The sequence below is a fragment of the Mesocricetus auratus genome, unplaced genomic scaffold (genome assembly GCF_017639785.1).
Source record: "Mesocricetus auratus isolate SY011 unplaced genomic scaffold, BCM_Maur_2.0 Super-Scaffold_100676, whole genome shotgun sequence".
In the NCBI taxonomy this organism is placed as follows: domain Eukaryota; kingdom Metazoa; phylum Chordata; class Mammalia; order Rodentia; family Cricetidae; genus Mesocricetus; species Mesocricetus auratus.
In genome coordinates, this window is record NW_024429266.1 from 21,409,812 (window position 1) to 21,428,599 (window position 18,788).

At 47.1% G+C, this 18,788-nt stretch overlaps 1 protein-coding gene and 3 non-coding genes across 4 annotated transcripts; 1 reads left to right on the forward strand and 3 right to left on the reverse strand.

Moving 5' to 3' along the window:
* Nucleotides 1-2,333: 2,333 nt before the first annotated feature.
* Trnae-cuc lies at nucleotides 2,334-2,405 on the reverse strand. Its single transcript has one exon. It is a non-coding gene; the product is annotated as a tRNA-Glu (tRNA).
* A 430-nt stretch (nucleotides 2,406-2,835) lies between these two features.
* Trnag-ucc lies at nucleotides 2,836-2,907 on the reverse strand. The gene has a single exon. It is a non-coding gene; the product is annotated as a tRNA-Gly (tRNA).
* A 382-nt stretch (nucleotides 2,908-3,289) lies between these two features.
* LOC101831114 (low affinity immunoglobulin gamma Fc region receptor III) lies at nucleotides 3,290-16,650 on the forward strand. Its single transcript, XM_040738340.1, is given in 8 exon segments — nucleotides 3,290-3,657; nucleotides 4,933-4,982; nucleotides 10,292-10,417; nucleotides 11,061-11,081; nucleotides 11,715-11,969; nucleotides 14,301-14,341; nucleotides 14,343-14,556; nucleotides 15,235-16,650. Coding segments are annotated over 6 exon segments (801 nt in total). The 5' UTR covers nucleotides 3,290-3,657; nucleotides 4,933-4,982; nucleotides 10,292-10,332; the 3' UTR covers nucleotides 15,420-16,650.
* Nucleotides 16,651-18,648: 1,998 nt separating this feature from the next.
* Nucleotides 18,649-18,719, reverse strand: Trnag-gcc. Its single transcript has one exon. It is a non-coding gene; the product is annotated as a tRNA-Gly (tRNA).
* Nucleotides 18,720-18,788: the final 69 nt, after the last annotated feature.

Genomic DNA, 18,788 nt, shown 5'->3' on the forward strand with positions numbered 1-18,788 from the left:
AGAATCCCTCTCCCTACTGGTGCCAAGTTGACACGACCCAACTGTCACAGCGCCGAACGCGGATCCCTGCAGTTGGCACTGGCAAGCAACGATCGGGGCCCGCTTTGACCCCTGCTAGCAGAGGCTTGCCCAGGGTGTTTCCCAGGGCCTATTCTCCGAGCCGCACGGCTGGCCCGGGGCCGGACAGACTGTCGGACGGACGGACGGACGGACGGACGGACGGACGGACAGACAGACTCTCCGCAGAAATCTGCTTCACACTGCTCTCTCTCCTCTCCCGGAGCAGGGGAGGGGTAGAGCCAGGTCGGGGAAAGGCACCGTGTACGCTCCCACTATGCCAGCGGTCATCGCTCAACCATCTGTCTCTGTGCCCAGGACTGCCTGTCAGGGTCCGGACCCAGGGGAACCGCCAGTAGACCCAACCGGTGCGCAAAGGTTCTGCTCCACTTTCCCGACTCAGGCTGGCGCTGGCAACCTCTCCCCCGTCCCCGCCCCCGCCCCGCCCCCCAACGACCCGCAGAAACCGTGGCGTTACAGATGCCAGGCTTCAAAACGGAGATAGCTTCTGTCAGCAATGCTGCTAGGCCTGTGTGTTGAGTTGCCTGCGCGCAACTCTGGACCATATCACCTTCACTAAGGACTCTTAGCCCAGGGAATAAAGCTGTGCGTTGTATTTGGTGTGTTCCTCTGGGCCTCTCTGAGGCCTGCTCACGTGGTTTAGGAGGTATGCTTGTACAAATGACAAAGCTTGTCTCTAACAGTGCTTAGTCTTGAGATGAACACACTTTTTTTTAGCCATAAAGAATGAAGTTATGTTTCTTGAAAGAAAACGGGTATAATCTCATTAAGCAAATTAAGCCAGTCATTAAAAGATGAATATTATATGTTTTCTTTTGCTTGTTGTTCTTGGACTTTTATATTGATGTATAAAATCATATAAATATGTACACACACACATATATAGATATATGTATATAGATATATGAACATGTTGGAAGGAGCAGGGCAGTGGTGATCCATGCCTTTAAGCCCAGCAGTTGGGAGGCATCATCAGGAGAATTTGTGAGTTCAAGGCCAGCCAGGATTACAGGGCAGGTATCATGACAGCCTGGGCCACACAGAGAAACCTAGTCTCCAACAAAACAAGTAAACAAAACACCAAAACACAAGTATGAAAGTCAAAATGACACCGTCCAGGAGGAACAAAGGCCACTAAAGAAAAGGAGGCGAGAAGAGCAAAGCAGGCAAGGGGAAGATCCTCAGTGTCCAATGTACCAATGTATGAAATATTTTTAAAGGTTAATCTTGAAAAGGGGTTCTATAGTGTGCTTCTTAAAAAGTGTCTGTGTGAACTGTCAATGTGGTTGGTATGTTGATTGGTCTAGAAAACAGAGGCTTTCTTACCCTCTCTGAGGAGTGGATAGGGTGGGGAGGAGGGGAGGGAATGGAAACTAGGATTGGTGTGTAAAATGAGAAGAGATGTCTTTTTATAATAAAAAAACCCAGGTTAAAAAAAATGCCAGGCTTGGCCTTAGCTCTCCGCAGCTGTACTGGGGGCTTTCCAGGAAATCTTGTCTCGGCTCGGGTCATTCACTGTGCGCACGGGCTACCCTTCCCCCCGCACCCCACAGGCGCTAACTTAGGGAACCCCAGCAGGGGATTTGGGCTGCGACCCGGCCATCTGCCCCGCGCTAACTCCTCCCCACAGCACCCCGACCACACCCGGTCCACCTGCTCTCCACCCCCATCCCGATCCACCACCACCACCATAAACAATCACCGAGATCCCCTGGAGTTTTGCAAGATACACCGAGCACACACTTCGGCACACTCACAGCCGTTGACACACACAGAGACAAACACACGCACACACACACACACACACACACTCACTCAAGAGGAGCAGGGCAGATGTCGTGTGGTAGGGAGCTTGTGATACATACAGACAGGTGGGGCAGGTGGGGCAGGTGGGGCCCTCCAGCTAGAGGCGCAGGCGTCGGAGTCAGGTGGAGACTCCGTGGGCTCCGTGAGCGTCTCGGAAGCGTGTGCGGGAGCGTTGCGTGGCGGCTGTGCGTGCGGCCTCGCGATGGTGGCGGTGTGTGTGCGGGCAGAGACGGTGAGCCGGAGTGCGAAGCTAGGAAAAGAGTGGAGTGTTGGGAGCGGGAGCTTATCTTAACGGGTCAGGGTGTATGCGTGTGCGTGTGTATCAGAGCAACGGAGGCGAGCAGCAGAGGCGCTCTTGGGCAAAAGGGAGGCGAGGTGAGGCTGCGCGGTCAAGGAGCCTGGCGAGAGAGAAGCGGGCGTCTAAGGTGCAGAGAAAAAGAAGAGAATGCTTCCCTGACCGGGAATCGAACCCGGGCCGCGGCGGTGAGAGCGCCGAATCCTAACCACTAGACCACCAGGGAGCGTCGCCTGGCACCGACGGTCGCCGCTCTCGCCTCCTCGACACAGACGCACAGCCAGTCTGCCAGGCAGACAGACAGACTTCGGCCCGCCCGCCCGCCCGCCCGCCGGAGACCATCGCCCGCCCGGCATTGCGGGGCTGCCGTCCGCCCCCGCCCTGCCACAGGCCCGGTGCCCGGTGCCCGGTGCCCGGTGCCCGGTGCCCTCTGCCGCTTCGCCCGCAACCCGGGAGCCACCTCCCGGATTCGACGCCTGCCCCTGGCAGATCCCCTCCCTCTCGCCAGAGCCTCAAAACGTCTGGCGCCTCGCCTCCTTCTTTCGGGCGGGAGGGCGGTAGGTAGGTGGCGCGGTCTCCGGTCTCCGGGACGAGCTGAGTGAGAGGCGCCACACTGACCACCCTCGGCCCTGGACCTTGGCAAAACGTGGACAGGCTGCGTTGGCCGGGAATCGAACCCGGGTCAACTGCTTGGAAGGCAGCTATGCTCACCACTATACCACCAACGCCGTGCCGCCGGGACGCCACGCACACGACGCCGGGGACTGCCACCGGCTCGTGCCCACCGGCGCCACGCCGCGCCACGCCGCGCCGCGCCATCGCGGTCGCCTACCAGCTAACTCCCTGCGCCCGCTCCACGACGGCCTCAGCCCCAAAGCCAAGGCCAACGCCTGGACCAGGGCCAGGGCCGGGGTCAAGGCCAACGCCACCTGGGGCCCCGCCGCTACGCGCCAATCCTCGTCTTCCCGCCCCACCCGCGCCTCTCGCACGCACACAGCCTGGCTTGGGGGCACGCTCTCGCCTCCTGACCCCAGCCACCCGGCGCACCCCAACGGCCCGGGTCACGCCACGAGGGCCGCAGGGCCCAGGGTAGCACGCGAGGCTGCTCCAAACCGGCAGATCACCACCCGGACGCAGGCCCGCGCGGTAGGGGAGTCGGGCCAGGGGCCAGCGCCCCCATGGCCGCTGGTCTGGCTATCCAAAAAGGACGCCGTGTCTCCCCGTCGGGGAATCGAACCCCGGTCTCCCACGTGACAGGCGGGGATGCTCACCACTATACTAAGGAGGAGGATAAGTTAGGCAGTTCCGTAATGCTCTTCTCAATGTGACAGGCCACTTAGGCCTACCAACCCCTAAAGGCGACTTCCGCACGGAAACGCAAAAGCCTCCGTACCAGGCCAGAACGATCGTCCCCTGCTTGTGAGACCACCGGGTGGCTTACCCCTGCCCCATCGAGCCTTTCAGAGCGGCTGTGAGAGGTAAGTGCCTGAGGGTCTCACCCATGTCAGCAAAATAGGCTGGTGCGACACCTGCGAGGCCTTGCGTGGTGTCAGGTTGAATGGTGCGTTAAGGGCAATTCCTAAGGTACATGGAGGAAGTTGGACCTTTAGGGGTTTTTGTGTCCAGGAGTGTTTGAGTCTGTACTCCAGGGCACCGGGGCAGCCGGCCTGAATCTTGTAGGCAGAGCATACAGTGGGCCCCAGCCTAAAAGTGTTGTATTCCTACAATATTATGATGACTTTCCAAGTGAAATCTTTGTCAAAATGGCAATGAGCAACAGTCAGAAAAGAAATCGGAGGCCAGATCACACAGACTGTGAGAGTTTTAGCTTTTACTTTGAAAGCAAAGTGAAACCACCAAAGGTTTTGGAACCTTTTTGTGTTTTTTTTTTTTTTTTTTTTTTTTTTTGGTTTTTTTCGAGACAGAGTTTTTCTGTGGCTTTGGAGGCTGTCCTGGAACTCGCTTGGTAGTCCAGGCTGGTCTCGAACTCACAGAGATCCGCCTGCCTCTGCCTCCCGAGTGCTGGGATTAAAGGCGTGCACCACCAATGCCCGGCCCTTTTTGCGTGTTAGGAACATCCTTTCTCATGAGGTGTTGAGAACAGACTGTACCTTTAAGGATGGAAGGGAGAAGCTGAGGGAGTGGAGGGGGCGGGACGGACTTTTAGCACTTCATGGGAGACGATTCTGTCCTGTGCCAGAGTAGCGTGCAGACTAGATGAAATGTGTTATGATTTAGGTAAGTAGAACCACCAAAGATTTATTTTTAAGTATACAAATTTTACAGTTTTTGTACCATTTTGGAAGAGGGCTTAAAGGGTTAAAACTACCAATGCCTTTGGGCTAAAGAGATGACTCAGGCCGGGCGCGTTGGTGGCACAGGCCTTTAATCCCAGCACTCGGGAGGCAGAGGCAGGCGGATCTCTGTGAGTTCGAGGCCAGCCTGGTCTACAAAGCGAGTTCCATGACAGTCTCCAAAACAATACAGAGAAACCCTGTCTCGAAAAACCAAAAACCAAAAAAAAAAAAAAAAAAAAAAAAAAAGGAGATGAGTCAGGCCTTCATAACACTTACTGCTCTCAGAGTTCAGCTCCCAGTACAATTGAGAATCACAACTCCAGTTTCAAGAGATCCAACACTCCCTTCTGGACCTCCAGGCACCTGTACTCATATGCATGTACCTACACACAGACACACATATATTAAAAAATTGTGGTTAGTATAATGAGAAAGTCTCTTATTATCTCTTCACAGTTAATAAAAATTGGGGGCAAATTGAACATTCTTGCCTGGAGACTCCTGAGGTATGTGGAGCCTATAGAGATTTGATTGTGCGAGGAAGAAAAGTGGGGTTTTTTTTCCTTCCTTTTTAAAAAAAAATTAAGTTAGAAACAAGCTTATTTCACATATCAATTACAGTTCCTTCTCCCTCCCATCCTCCCCATCCCTCCCCCCAGGCTCCCCCAGTCCCCCACCCAATCTCCACTCTGATCCCCAGGGAGGGTGAGGCCGTCCATGGTGGATCTCCAGAGTCTGTCATATCATCCAGGATCTATGTCCTCCTTCAAGAGTATAGGCTGAGAGAGCATCCCACATTGTGGCATGGGCACTCAAAGTCTATTTGTACACCAGGGATAAATATTACCCAAGGCCCCACAGATTACCTAGGCCTCCTCATTGACACCCACATTCAGGGAGTCTGTGTCAGTCCCATGTTTTCCACACAGCCATCAATCTGGAGTCCAAGAGCTCCTCCTTGTTCAGGTCAACTGTTTCTGTGGGTTAAACCAGCCCAGTCTTAGCTCCATGTGTGGCTGCCTGGCAGCTGCCTGGCTTCTGACCCCGGGCATGTCCCTCTTTCTCCCTGGTTCTCTTCAGTCCTTCTTCTCTCCTCCCTTGAGCCTAGATACCTCCTCCTATTTCTTCTTTCTGCCCACCTGCCCCAACTATCCCTCTTCTGCCTAGGTATTGGCCATTCAGATTTTTATTAGACCAGTCAGGTGCCTTAGGCAGGCAAGGTGAAACAGCAACACATCTTTTTTTTTTTTTTTTCCTTTTTTAGTTTTACAAGACAGGGTTTCCCTGTGGCTTTGGAGGCTGTCCTGGAACTCACTACGGAGACCAGACTGGCCTGGAACTTGCGGAGATCCACCTGCCTCTGCCTCCCGGGAGCTGGGATTAAAGGCGTGGGCCACCAACGTCCGGCAAGCAACACATCTTTACATAATTAAGCAAATACTGCATGAACAAATGTAATACTCCTTTACACAGTTAAAGTACTATTCCACAGCCTAAACAGATGTAACACATCTTTACATAATTAAAATCATATTCCACAACACTTCCCCTTTTTGTCTAAATAAAAAGAAAGGTTTTAACTTTAACAAAGTAAGACTATATATAATAAGAACAATTATCATGTAAGAATTCTGTTTACAATAACCAGTCCATTTGTATTTTGGCAAAATCAAAGAAAATGCTCTGTTATCTATCCTATCTTGGTGAGTCCAAAGCTCTGTACCTAGTTTACCTTCTATAATAACTAAAGAAAACTTTATCAAGTCTTCAACTCCATTAAAGTCCACAGAAGAATACAATATTACCAGAGAAAACAGGAAGTGCAGTACAAGCCACTTCTAGAAGAACAGACATCTCGCTGCCTGTTCAGTCACCCAAGGTTCCTCCTCTGCAGTGTTGATGTATCCATCTTTGGCCTACAGGCCTGGAAGATGTGGCTGACTTCTCTATGAAGCAGAAATTTTGAAGGATTGCCCTACTTTTTTGGGTGGAGTTTGACAGCCTTTGTGTCCTGCTTGTCCAATTTGTTCAGCATACTGTCAGCAGTTAAGGCGCAGTCTGTTTCTTGCCCAAACACCTAGCTTTGCCACAGTGAAAGCAAACTCCATTTGGAGGTTCTTTTTTGCCGATTGTCATTTCTGAAGTAAATTGGTGCTGCCAGGAGCAGACATGTCTTACTGTCATGAATATCTTTAGATTACTAAACATGTTAAATGTCATATTCTGTAGATCTCTGAAGTGTTTTAAGATCACCTGTCTATCTAAAACATATCTCTGTATGATCTTGAAAACATACCTAATATGACTGCAACTTTGATCATTATAGATGACTAACTACTAACCTGCATTTCTTAATTATACATTACATTTTAATGAGCTGCATAAGCACAATACTCCCAATAGTAGAAATATACATACAGTATAACAAAAAATAACTTTAAATTTGTATCAATATATCATATCCATATTTGATGTTAATAGCTGTATTTTTATCCTATATTCCTATAGTCCCCCTAAATGATGACAAATATTGAATGGTCATAAACAAACCACCCCACCTCTTAGAAATGTGGACATTGTGTTCTCTAGACTGTTTCCTGTTCTCTGTGGATGACAACATCTTTAGGGAACCTGAGAAAATTAAGATAATGGTCAAGGTCTAAGAAAATTAGCTATAATATTTGTGTTTCAGTCTCTGTGCAATGGGAAAACATAAGGTTTATCTGCAGTCCTGGCTAGAATAGTCTGTAAGGCTGGACCATGTCAACCAGCAGCCTTGAAGCTGTTCTGGATGCAGAACTCTGAGGGAACTGTAACAGAGACACTCTAAGAGGCTGGATCACATGGACCATCTGTTTTTACTGGTGTCCCATCTCCTTGCTCTGAAAACTTCCAAAGGTAACATGCACATCTGCATTGACACAAGTATGGGCTGTGCGTTGTACACAAGTCAACAAAACAATTTTTTTTGTTTTATGCTTCAGCAGGTAAAATATACATAACCTGCTTTGTAGTTTATTTATGTCTGTAGCCAAGATTTTCAGGATGTCTCTCCTGATTAAACCTTATATCTATTAACCTTGAAAGGATTCCACAACTTCTTTTTGTTGCCTGTGAAAACAACAGCATAACCCCTTCCCCAACACGATACATTTCCTGACTTCCATTTTAAAATTAAGGCATCCATGAAGCGTTTTGTTTAATCCAGCAGTTCTTTTCACCTCTTTCAGCAGCTGCTGTTCTTTCATCAGCATTCAAGAAACTCAAAGTTAGCACAACCCATGCAGAATCCAGACTTCCTGTGCACTTCCCTTCTTTACGTGGCTTTTTCTTTTGTATTACTTTACTCTTGCTTTACAGACTTTATTTTTTATAAACTGTCACTTCTTTTTGATGATTGTCTATACCTATTTTCTTTTCTTTCCTAAGTCTACGCACATTTTAAAACACACTGTAACATCACCTGTTATAATTTTTTTTTTCTGTCTGGACTAGTCTTTACTGTGTGTCTCTAGCCTTATGAGCCAAACTTCACAGGCTTTGCCCTGGTGGCTGACTCCTCCTTATTAAGGTCAATGAAAGCCAAGCTTTATGCCCCATGAGCCTGATTGAGAGCTGTGTTCAAATGGGAGCTGTAGTCCACCACCCCAACTCTAGGAAGTTGGTGCCCCTGTACTGTGGCATTCAGAGGAAGGAAAGATTTACTTAACATGCTGTTTCTACTTAGCATACCTGTATGGCAGAGCCTCTTAAAGGAGCCATATCCTTTTTTTCTCTCCTCCTCCTCCTCCTCCTCCTCCTCCTCCTCCCCCCCCCTCCTCCTCCTCCTCCTCCTCCTCCTCCTCCTCCTCCTCCTCTTCTTCTTCTTCTTCTTCTTCTTCTTCTTCTTCTTCTTCTTCTTCTTCTTCTTCTTCTTCTTCTTCTTCTTCTTCTTCTTCTTCTTCTTCTTCTACTTCTTCTTCTTTTTCTTCCAGCTTTCTCAAGTCCTATGTGGAAGTTCAAGCCCCACATTGGAAGTGTGAAATACTGAAACATTCTGACAAAAGTTATAAAAAATGGGGGACCAGCCTGAGACAAGACAAATGGAAGGCACAGTTCCAGAAAACATCACCAAACAGCCAATATCTCCCACAGAAAATTTTGTTAACTCACATGACAACTATACAGGCATGCTCAAGTTTCTTGACTTTCGTTCTGTCTGCTGTGTGAAACAGTCATGTTAATTCCAAGTAGAGTATTTCAGAACTGAGTTGAAATTGTAGGAATTGTAGATGGTGTTAGATAATTGTTTGGCATGGAAACTACTTCCCCCAGCCCATATACACATATTTGGTGTCAGAAGAATGTAGATGATGAGTATATACACCAAAAAAAAAGTGATGGGGGAAGTCCTTCTGTGTACATGTTGTCTTCTTGACTGATAAATAAAGCACTGTTGGCCAATAGGGAAGAAAGATAGGTGGGACTAGGAGTTGAGGAGGATTCTGGGAAATGTAGTCAAGAGTGGAGAGTCACTATGTGATCCCGGGAGACTGCGTCCTCCATAAGATAAGACCATATAAAAATATATATTAGTAATTATGGGTTAATAATTAAATCAGAGGTAGCCATTAAGAAACCATAACAAATGACCAGCAGCTTCATGATTTTTTTTTTTTGGTTTATGAGACAGGGTTTCTCTGTATTGTTTTGGAGGCTGTCGGTCCAGCCAGGCCTCGAACTCACAGAGATCCTCCTGCCTCTGCCTCCCGAGTGCTGGGATTAAAGGTGTGCGCCACCACCACCCGGCCAGCAGCTTCATAATTAATATAGCATCCTGTGTGTTCATTTGGGACTGACACGGCTCTGAGACCAGGATGGTGGAAAGAATGCTCATTACAAAAATATGTTTTTAAAAATATTTGTTTAATTGTGTGTGAGTGTGCGTGTGTGCGCGCATGTGTGCGCGTGCATGTGTGTGTGTTTGTGTTCAGAGAACAGAGAAAAACAGTTCTTTCCAACTATCATGTAGGTTTCAGAGGTGGAACTCTGGTCATCAGGCCTAGCGGTAAGTGCCTTTACCGACTGAGCCATCTTGACCGTTTCCGATTTCCTCTTTTGAATAGCATTTATGCTATTACAATTTCTTTATTAACAAATTTATTCTTTATACTTGAAAACTTTGTTTTTGCTCTGGGCATAGTGTTACATGCCTTTAATCCTAGCAGTCAGGTGGCACAGACAGGCTGATCTCTGTGAGTTCAAGGTCAGCCTGGTCTGTATAGTGAGTTCCATGTCAATCAGGAATACTTAGAGAGTCAGTGTCTCAAAAAACAAGACAAAAACTCTTAACAACTTTCTTACATGTGTGGAGGGCAAGGTCAGACTCTTGCATATAGTATAGGGACATTCTTAGACTGCTTTCTTCAGATAATTATTCTTGTTGTTTTCTTTCTAATAAGTCTTTCAATAACCTGTTTATAAGGTCTTTATCTCACCTGGATCAAAATTCCTTTTCCAAAGCCCCCTTAGGACTTCTGCATTGGCCTGTGAGGCAGCATAGGAACTCATGAAAGCAACCCAAAAACCAAGGCCCCAGACACTAAACGGAGACTCCCTCCTCTGCTTTCTAGTGTTTTCCCTCAGTTTCCTCACTAGTAAACAGTAACTTGGGGTTTCCCCAAGGGTATAACAAGGGCTACATGAAGAAGGTTATATCTGTCAAGCAGACTGCACATCTTGTGTACCCAGTGATTGTTAAGTTAGCAGAACCAGAGTCTGCTGACTTTAGAAGGTTACACAAGAACATGACTCCATTTCCTTCCTCTTTTCTTAGATCATCTCCTAAACCCCATGAGACTCTGACCCAGCTCTTGAATGAGTCTGGAGACACAGATGTTTCAGAATGTACATTCTGGAAGCCAATGGCTGCTTCAACCACTGACAATTTTGCTGCTGTTTGGTGAGTAAGGGTCATTCTGAAATAGAGCAATGTCAGCCTCTCCTAGAGTGTTGACTCCAGAGACCAGGACAGAGGAGCAGGCCTGGGCTAGAAGGTCTGGTGTTTCCTGCTCGTGATCCCAGAACTTGTGTGGTGGTGATGGGAACCAGGAGTTCAAGGATAGCCTCAGCTACAGTAAGTTCCAACTCTAGGCCAACCTGGCTTCGTGGGAACCCTGACAAAAAACAGGGTTCTAGAGCTGGGTGTAGTGATCCATGCCATAGTCTTAGCGATTAGGAGGCAGAGGCAAGTGGTTAATCTGGTCAACACAGTGAGTTCCAAGTTGGCCAGAGTTCCATTGCGGTTCCCCTGTCTCAACAACAACAAAACGAGATTCTAACTCCTTACTGCTTTAATGTTTTTAAGTTCAGAATCCGGGGGTGCCTTTACAGTTCCTGAAAAGTCCGCCTGCATCAAACGTTCACACTTGCTTTGCAGCTGTGCAGACCCCTTGGCACGATGAGGTGGGGAGGGTACGAGAGGTAGAAACAGACTCTTGAGGTGGGGAAGAGGCTCCAAGCCCATCCTGACTTTCCTTATGCATGATTCTATTCGCTTTCATCTGTTGCCGCGCCACACTGACCCTGTCTCTTCCTATTTACAGCTCTTGCAGACAGGCAGACTGGTAAGTGTGTGCTTCCCTTGTTTTCACAGTATTACTTCCTTACTATAAAATGTGGCACGTACTTTGAAGGGAAATGTCTGTTTTACCAAGCATCAGGCTTGGGTTCAGATTGGGTAGTTCTCTCATAGCAGGGCCTGCAGACTTGGGTTCAGATTGGGTAGTTCTCTTATAGCAGGGCCTGCAGACTTGGGTTCAGATTGGGTAGTTCTCTCAAAACAGGGCCTGGAGTATAATACTTGCTAAGATTCTGATTGGATTGCCTAGCATTCCAAGGGAAAGGGGCCATTGCAAGTACATAATTATTTTAATGGTCTAGAGATTGACCCCAGGACCTGGGGTGTGCTACATAAACTTCTATCATTGAGTTACAACCCTAGCCTTTTAAAAACTTATTTTGAAACGGACTTGCTAAGTTGCCCACAAGTGGTCTTGACTGAATTATTATGTTTCACAGTCAGCTCTTAAATGCTTCATCCTTTCCATTGATAGACTACAGTTGTGAGTCATCATTCCTAGATCTTTACTGGATCAATGACAGGGACTCTCTGGCTCCTGGGCTCCCCTTTGAAATCCACAGTCTCTCAAAGTTTACCTGTTGAGGTTTCTTTGTGTTCTCTCTCTGAAATCCAGCAGATCTCCCGAAGGCCGTGGTGAAGCTTGAGCCCCCATGGATCCAGGTGCTGAAGGAAGACAGGGTAACTCTGAAGTGTGAAGGGACCCACAGCCCTGGGAACGATTCCACCCAGTGGCTCCACAATGGGAATTCCCTCTGGAGCCAGGTCCAGCCCAGCTACACGTTTAAAGCCTCGGACAATGACAGTGGAGAATACCAGTGCCGAATGGGGCAAACCAGCCTCAGCGACCCTGTGCAACTGGGAGTGATTTCCGGTTAGTAGACACAGGCCTGGGAGGATTTGGGATACCAGGCCCGGGGAATCTGCTTACAGGACAGCAGTTTACAAGAAAGAGGGTGGCCTGGTTTCTGGGAAGCATCACTGAGAGCCTTATAGAAAGTCATTTATCCACACATTTCCCTCTTCACCCGCTCTGTTTAGTACTGTGTTGAGGGGACAGCTGTTATCTGACTCAGTCCTGGTTGAGCAACAGGTTCAAGATCACAGGAAGGCTGCTTCTAGAGAAACAGAAGGAAGTCCCTGCTTGATAAACATCACTTCTGTGAGGGGGGAAGCGTGGAGGCTGTAGGCAAGTAGACCAGCAAAGGAAAGAGCAGGCTTGACAAGTATGAGGAAACGGGAGGTGAAACCTCCCAGAGAAGAACCGAAAGGTGGAAAACGAGGCCAGAAGGGAAGGGAAAGGAACTGTGTCAAACGTGTAGAAAGGACAGGCTGTGTCAGTGACGGCTTTCATCCCTGAACGAGATGAAAGCCTGTAGAGTCGTTTTTAAATTTTGAAACTAATTTCTTTGTTTGCTGTATAGCATGTGACATTTTGTTATGTGTATATATTATTCAGTTCTTAAATTGGATTAGGCATATTTATCACCTCAAGTATTTATCATTTCTTTATAGTATAAATATTGAAAATCCTTATTTCTGTTTCCCCCCTTTGAAATATACAGTACAGCCAGTGTTAGTGGCACATGCCTTTAATTCCAGCACTCAGGAGGCAGAGGCAGGTGGATCTCTGTGAGTTCGAGGCCAGCCTGGTCTACAGATCGAGTTCCAGGACAGCCTCCAAAGCCACAGAGAAACCCTGTCTCGGAAAAAAAAAAAAAGAAAGAAAGAATGAAAGAAAGACACAGCACAGCGTCATTTTCTATAGATATCTTACTATACAGTAGCATCTCAAAATGCCTTGCTCCTATCTGGCTATAAATCACTATCTGCTGGTCAACCTCACCCCCACCCCACTCTCCTCGTTTCCTCCCAGCCTCTGCTAACTACTGTTCTACTCCCAACTTCTATGAGGTTGACTATTTTCAATACTTTCATATGTGTGATATTGCATACTCATCTTTCTATGTCTGGCTTAACTCACTTAGCATAATGACTTCTAGTTCAATGCATGTTGTCACAAATAGGATTCATTCTTATAGCTGAATACTATTCCCTTGCGTCATCATGGGATGGCTTTAATTTAAGGAGTCAATCATCTGATTTGGGTGTGTATGAATATGTCACAATGCTCAGTTTACCAGCGTTTATAAAGAAAATGCCCTTGGACACTATTCCTACGCCACTCTAAAATCTGAAAATATGAGTATGTTTGTAGTTTACGTCATATCTATCTTGAAACCTAAGCCCTGAAGATGGCACATGTAAGTACCTAGTGTTTTAGATTCTCTTGGTTAACACCAAGGAGGTGATTTTAAAAACAGTACTTTAGGGCTGAGAATGGTTGCAAATGCATTCAATCCCAGTACTCTGGGGGCATAGGTAGGTGTATGTCGGTAAATGAGATCAACCAGGGCCACATCAGTGAGACCGTCTCAAAACAAAATAAGATAAAATAAAATGGTTCTTTAAGGTCCCCATGCCAGAGCTACACAATGAATTGGAAGCCAGACTGGGCTACGTGAGAGTAAAGGTGGTTCACACCTTTAATCGCCACACAGAGAGGCAGATGCAGTCAGATGGATCTCTGTGAGTTCCAGGCCAGCCTGGTCTACAGAGTGAGTTCTAGGACAGCCAGGGCTACTATAGTGAATCCTGACAGATCTCAAAAACAAAACAAACAAATAGATCTTACCTTGATGGGGCATGATAGCTCCTACCTGTGTGTAATACCAACTGAGGCAGGAGGCTTGCTGCTTGCTGAAAGTTTGAGGCTAGCCTTTGTCACATAATGAGTTTTGGCCAGCCTGAGCTTCAGGGTCACAAACTCCTAAATTTCCCCAAAGGGTCATATGCTTTCATTTTTTTATGTGGGTGGAAGAGTCTACTCAGGGTGTTCAAGTTCCAAGACTGAGATATTGCAGCTGTACCGCCCGGGGGGGGGGGGGGTTGTATTAGGAGGTAGTCCTTTTGGGAGGTGACTAAGTCATGAGACTGAAGTTCTGATTATGGAGATCTCCCGAGAATTCTGATAATAAGCCTCAATTTAGGAAGTAGACTCTCATCGGATATAAACCTTTCTGGCCTCTTGCTTTGGATTTCACAGTCTTCAAAAATGTGAGAAGTAAATGTATATTGTTTATAAGCCATGGAGGTTATGTTTTGAATATTTATTTATTAAGTAAATTTTCTTTCCATCTTTCAGACTGGCTGCTGCTCCAGACCCCTCAACTGGTGTTTGAGGAAGGGGGAAACCATCGTGTTGCGGTGCCACAGCTGGAGGAACAAATTCATGAGCAAGGTCACATTCTACCATAATGGAAAGTCTATAAGATATAATCATTTCATTAGCAACATCTCCATCGCCAAAGCAAATCACAGCCACAGTGGTGATTATCACTGCACAGCCCGTCTAGGACAGGCACAACACTCATCAAGGCCTGTGACCATCACTGTCCAAGGTATGGGGACTCAGTGAAGATGTTGGAAGGGAGAAGAGGAGATAGACAGAGGCTAAAGTTGTCTAGCCCCACGTGGAGATCTAGGAACACCACAGCAGCAAAACTGGGCATGGAGGCAGAGCAGAGCTGTGGAGGCCTTGCCAAGTGATGCAAGGGGGCTCAGCCCAGAGCTCCTCACTTGCAGGTGTTAGGTGACAAGGCTATTGGGCAGCAGTGAAACAGAGCCTTGTCATTGGTACATAGGTTCTCTAAGTTCCTAGGCATTCCTAAGAGCTGAAGTTTAACTTCTTGTATCTCATACAGATGTGGCATGGCCACCCTATAGAAATGCAGATTTAGCAACATATGGGGACTGTTGAGAGATAAAAGTCCATCGAAGGCTTCCCGACTTATTTATAAGCTCTTGCCCTTACTTTAAATATTTGGTGTGATGACTTTGCACTAGGGACCTCACAGTTTATTCTGAATTTCTGTCTTGGTTTTTCGAGACAGGGTTTCTCTGTGGCTTTGGAGGCTGTCCTGGAACTCACTTTGTAGACCAGGCTGGCCTCGAACTCACAGAGATCCGCCTGCCTCTGCCTCCCGAGTGCTGGGATTAAAGGCGTGTGCCACCAACGCCCGGCCTGAATTTCTGTCTTAATGGCTCATTTCTTCCGATTCTTCCGGCTCTGCCACCAGGTCCCTCAACTACACCCTTCACCTCTCTGCTTTGGTACCATGCTGCTTTCTGCCTAGTGATGTGCCTCCTGTTTGCAGTGGACACGGGCCTTTATTTCTACGTACAGAGAAATCTTCAAGCCCCAGTGGAGAAGTGGAGAAAAACCCTGTCAGTCAGAAAGTGTCAGGCTCCTCGGGACAAATGACGTCGCATCATACGGCAGCCGCAGCCGCATCTTTCCAGCCGCACTGATGCTTCTCTTACAGTTTTCTTTGAAAGCAGCTTAGAGCCAGGCCTATTGCGTGGTCCTGCAATTGCAGCTGCATCGGAGGTTGCGGCCAGAGGATCGGAAGTTCAAGGCCTGCCTGGGAGGCAGAGTGAGTGTAAGGCTAGACTGGGTAACTAAGTAAGATCCTATTTCAAGAAAAGTAGGCTGGGTAGGGAGTGTGTAGGTGTGTGCTTAGATGGCTCACCAGGAAAGGGCAACCGTTGCAGAGTTCGATCCTTGGAACCCACATGACAGAAGAAGAGAACAAATTCCTGAAAGCTGTCCTCTGACCCCCACACTCCACCGTGACAGGTGCAGCTTCTCTCTCCACACGCACACACAACACAAAGAAATTTATATGTACTTTTTATTTTTCAACAAGAAAGGAAGGGGAAAAAAGGCTGAGAATTGGTGGCAGAACTGTTACTCAGTTTACATGATGTCCCAGGTTTGACCTCTAGCAATAAAAACAAAAATCAATCTGGGGTAAGGATCTCTTTTTTGTGACTTTTGTTTTGTTTTTGGTTTTACGAGACAGGGTTTCTCTGTATTGGTTTGGAGGCTGTTGGTCCAGCCTTGAACTCACAGAGATCTGCCTGTCTCTGCCTCCCGAGTGCTGGGATTAAAGGCGTGCACCACCACCGCCCGCCTTTTTTGTGACTTCTTTACTCAAAATAATTAAAAACCTTTCCCTTGTACTTAGAAGGAAATCTAATGGCTTTCGTTGTTCTATAAGATGGTACCATGCGATCTTGTCTCCCTGATCTCATTCCTTCCACTTCTCCTGGTTCATTCTTGCTCAGTTTGCTCTTCCTTCACAGCACCTATGCTTCATATACCGCCATCTTCTGTTTCAGGGATGTCCTGGCCTACAGAGGCCCACATCCTGTTTCACTGCGCACTTGCCCCCTGTTTAAGAATTGTTCCAAGCAAAACTCAGCCTGAGGCTTGTTCCTCAGTGCAGTGGTGCTGGGAGGAACCAATGGGAGGCATTCAGATCATCAGGGATGACTGATGCCTCCACCAATGCGTGGGTTGATGCTTTCCAGGAGGAATAGCTTAGTCACCCTGCAGCTTAGCTGGTCTTTGTCTCAACAGTGCCCTTACTTGCTCTTGAACTAAATTCTCTGTAACTGTGAACTAAATAAACCTTTTTTAAAAAAATAAAGACCCTAGACTCTTACGCTTTACTGTAGCAACAGAAAATAGACTAAGATAATGTCCTTAAGTTTTTACTCAACTGTCATCATTAGGGGATCTTTGATTATTCAATAGTATAACCTTATTCCTCTACCACATTCCTGAATCTCTTCTTTTTTACTTATTAATCAGTGTATGTATGCTTGCTTGTTTAGTGTGTGACTTTCCTCCTCCACCAGTTCCTTCCTTCCTTCCTTCCTTCCTTCCTTCCTTCCTTCTTTCCTTCCTTCCTTCCTTTCATTATATTTCTTTCCTCCCCTTCCTCCTCCTTCTTCTTGAGACAAATAGCCCTGATTGTCCTGGAACTCACTCTGTAGACCAGGCTGGCCTATGAACTCACAGAGATCCGCCTGCCTCTGCCTACCAAGTGCTGGGATTAAGGCATGGGCAGCATGCCTGGTCCTTTCCCCTCTTTTATGTTCTCCTAAGATGCTGACCAGAATGCTAAGTGTGCTTGTCTGTGTCACTTGTCTTTCTTACTGTTTTCTTGAAGACCTCCAGCCTTTTATAGCTGCGTGCAGACCTCCATTGCTGACATCAAAAGGCACGATTTCTCCATGCCCACCCTCCTGACAGATTCTGGGATTTGCAGTGGGCCTCCTCTGTGGATTTCCTTCAACTTCTAATGAACTTGCAAAAGGAAAATCTGATTCTCTAGAAGAGGCTGGGCTTTCTGAGTCACGTCCAGTTCCATCCCATCCCCGCCCCCATCCCTCCCTGCTATGCAGAGGCTTGTCCTGTGTGTCTTCTGAGGTGTGTGTGCATGTGCATTCGTGCGTGCGTGCGTGCGTGTGTGTGTGTGCATGCGTGCGTGTGTGTGTGTGTGTGTGTGTGTGTGTGTGTGTGTGTGTGTGACCCTGTCTGTGGTATTCCAGGTTTCTCCACTATCACCTGTTGAGCTGAGATTTTTCTTGCCTTTTAATTCTTTAACTGGCAGAGAAAATGAAATCAATCAAGACCCCTAGACTGCATTGTGAGACCCAGGTTTGTATTCCCTGGTGACATGGTGTGTGTGTGTGAGAGAGAGAGAGAGAGAGACAGAGAGACAGAGAGACAGAGAGACAGAGAGACAGAGAGACAGAGAGAGAGAGAGAGAGAGAGAGAGAGAGAGAGAGAGAGAGAGAGAGAGAGAGAGAGAGAGAGACACAGAGAGAGGAGAGAGAGAGAGAGATCCAGCCTCTTCTTCAAGGGCATTTTTGAGTTTGAATTTCAATATAAGTCCAACATCAGACAGTCAAAATGGAATGTTCTGAATTAAAGAAAATGGGACACGATAAAAAAGACTCAATTTTCAGAACCTCAGATAGTAGAAAGTAATGTAATTTCACAGCCCAATGAATTCACTTTGGTCTTTAGGACAGTGGTTCTCAACCTGTGGGCCATGACCCTCTTGGGGGAGGGGTGTGAAGGACCCTTGCCCAGGGGTCACATATCCGATTTCTAGTCTATCAAATATTTACATTACGATTCATAACAGCAGCGAAATTACAGTTATGAAGTAGCAACGAAAATAATGTTGTAGTTGGGGTCACCACAGCATCAGGAACTGTATTAAAGGGCTGCAGCATTAGGAAGGTTGAGAACCACTGTGTTAGGGCATAAGATGAAGGACTGGACTGATACTACAGCAATTTATTCTACATCTGAATCCTGGAGTCACTTCCGCCTAAGGGAAAAAAAACAAAAACAAAAACAAAAAAAAACGGGCTCACAAATAAATAAAATACAGTCTTTCCAAAACCCCCTGAAGGCGATGCTTCTTTGGGAGATGAACTTTAGTATCAAAACACAGGAGAGAAATGCAGGCTTTCCTATGTGTAGCGTTCCCAGGGTTTGGTGAGGTTGGTTCCCGAATCCTCAAAGGTAAACGGGTGAAAAATAGGAGTCAAATCGAAAGGACCCTGAGTTCAAGAGGAAGGCTGAAGAAATGGAAGTAAACGTTGAAAGACCACAAAAATTACTAATGTGCATTGGCCGGGAATCGAACCCGGGCCTCCCGCGTGGCAGGCGAGAATTCTACCACTGAACCACCAATGCCCAACTGGGAAAGATCTTTTCAGTACTCGTATTTCTCTGTATCTCTATTTCTAGTTAAACTTGTTAGGT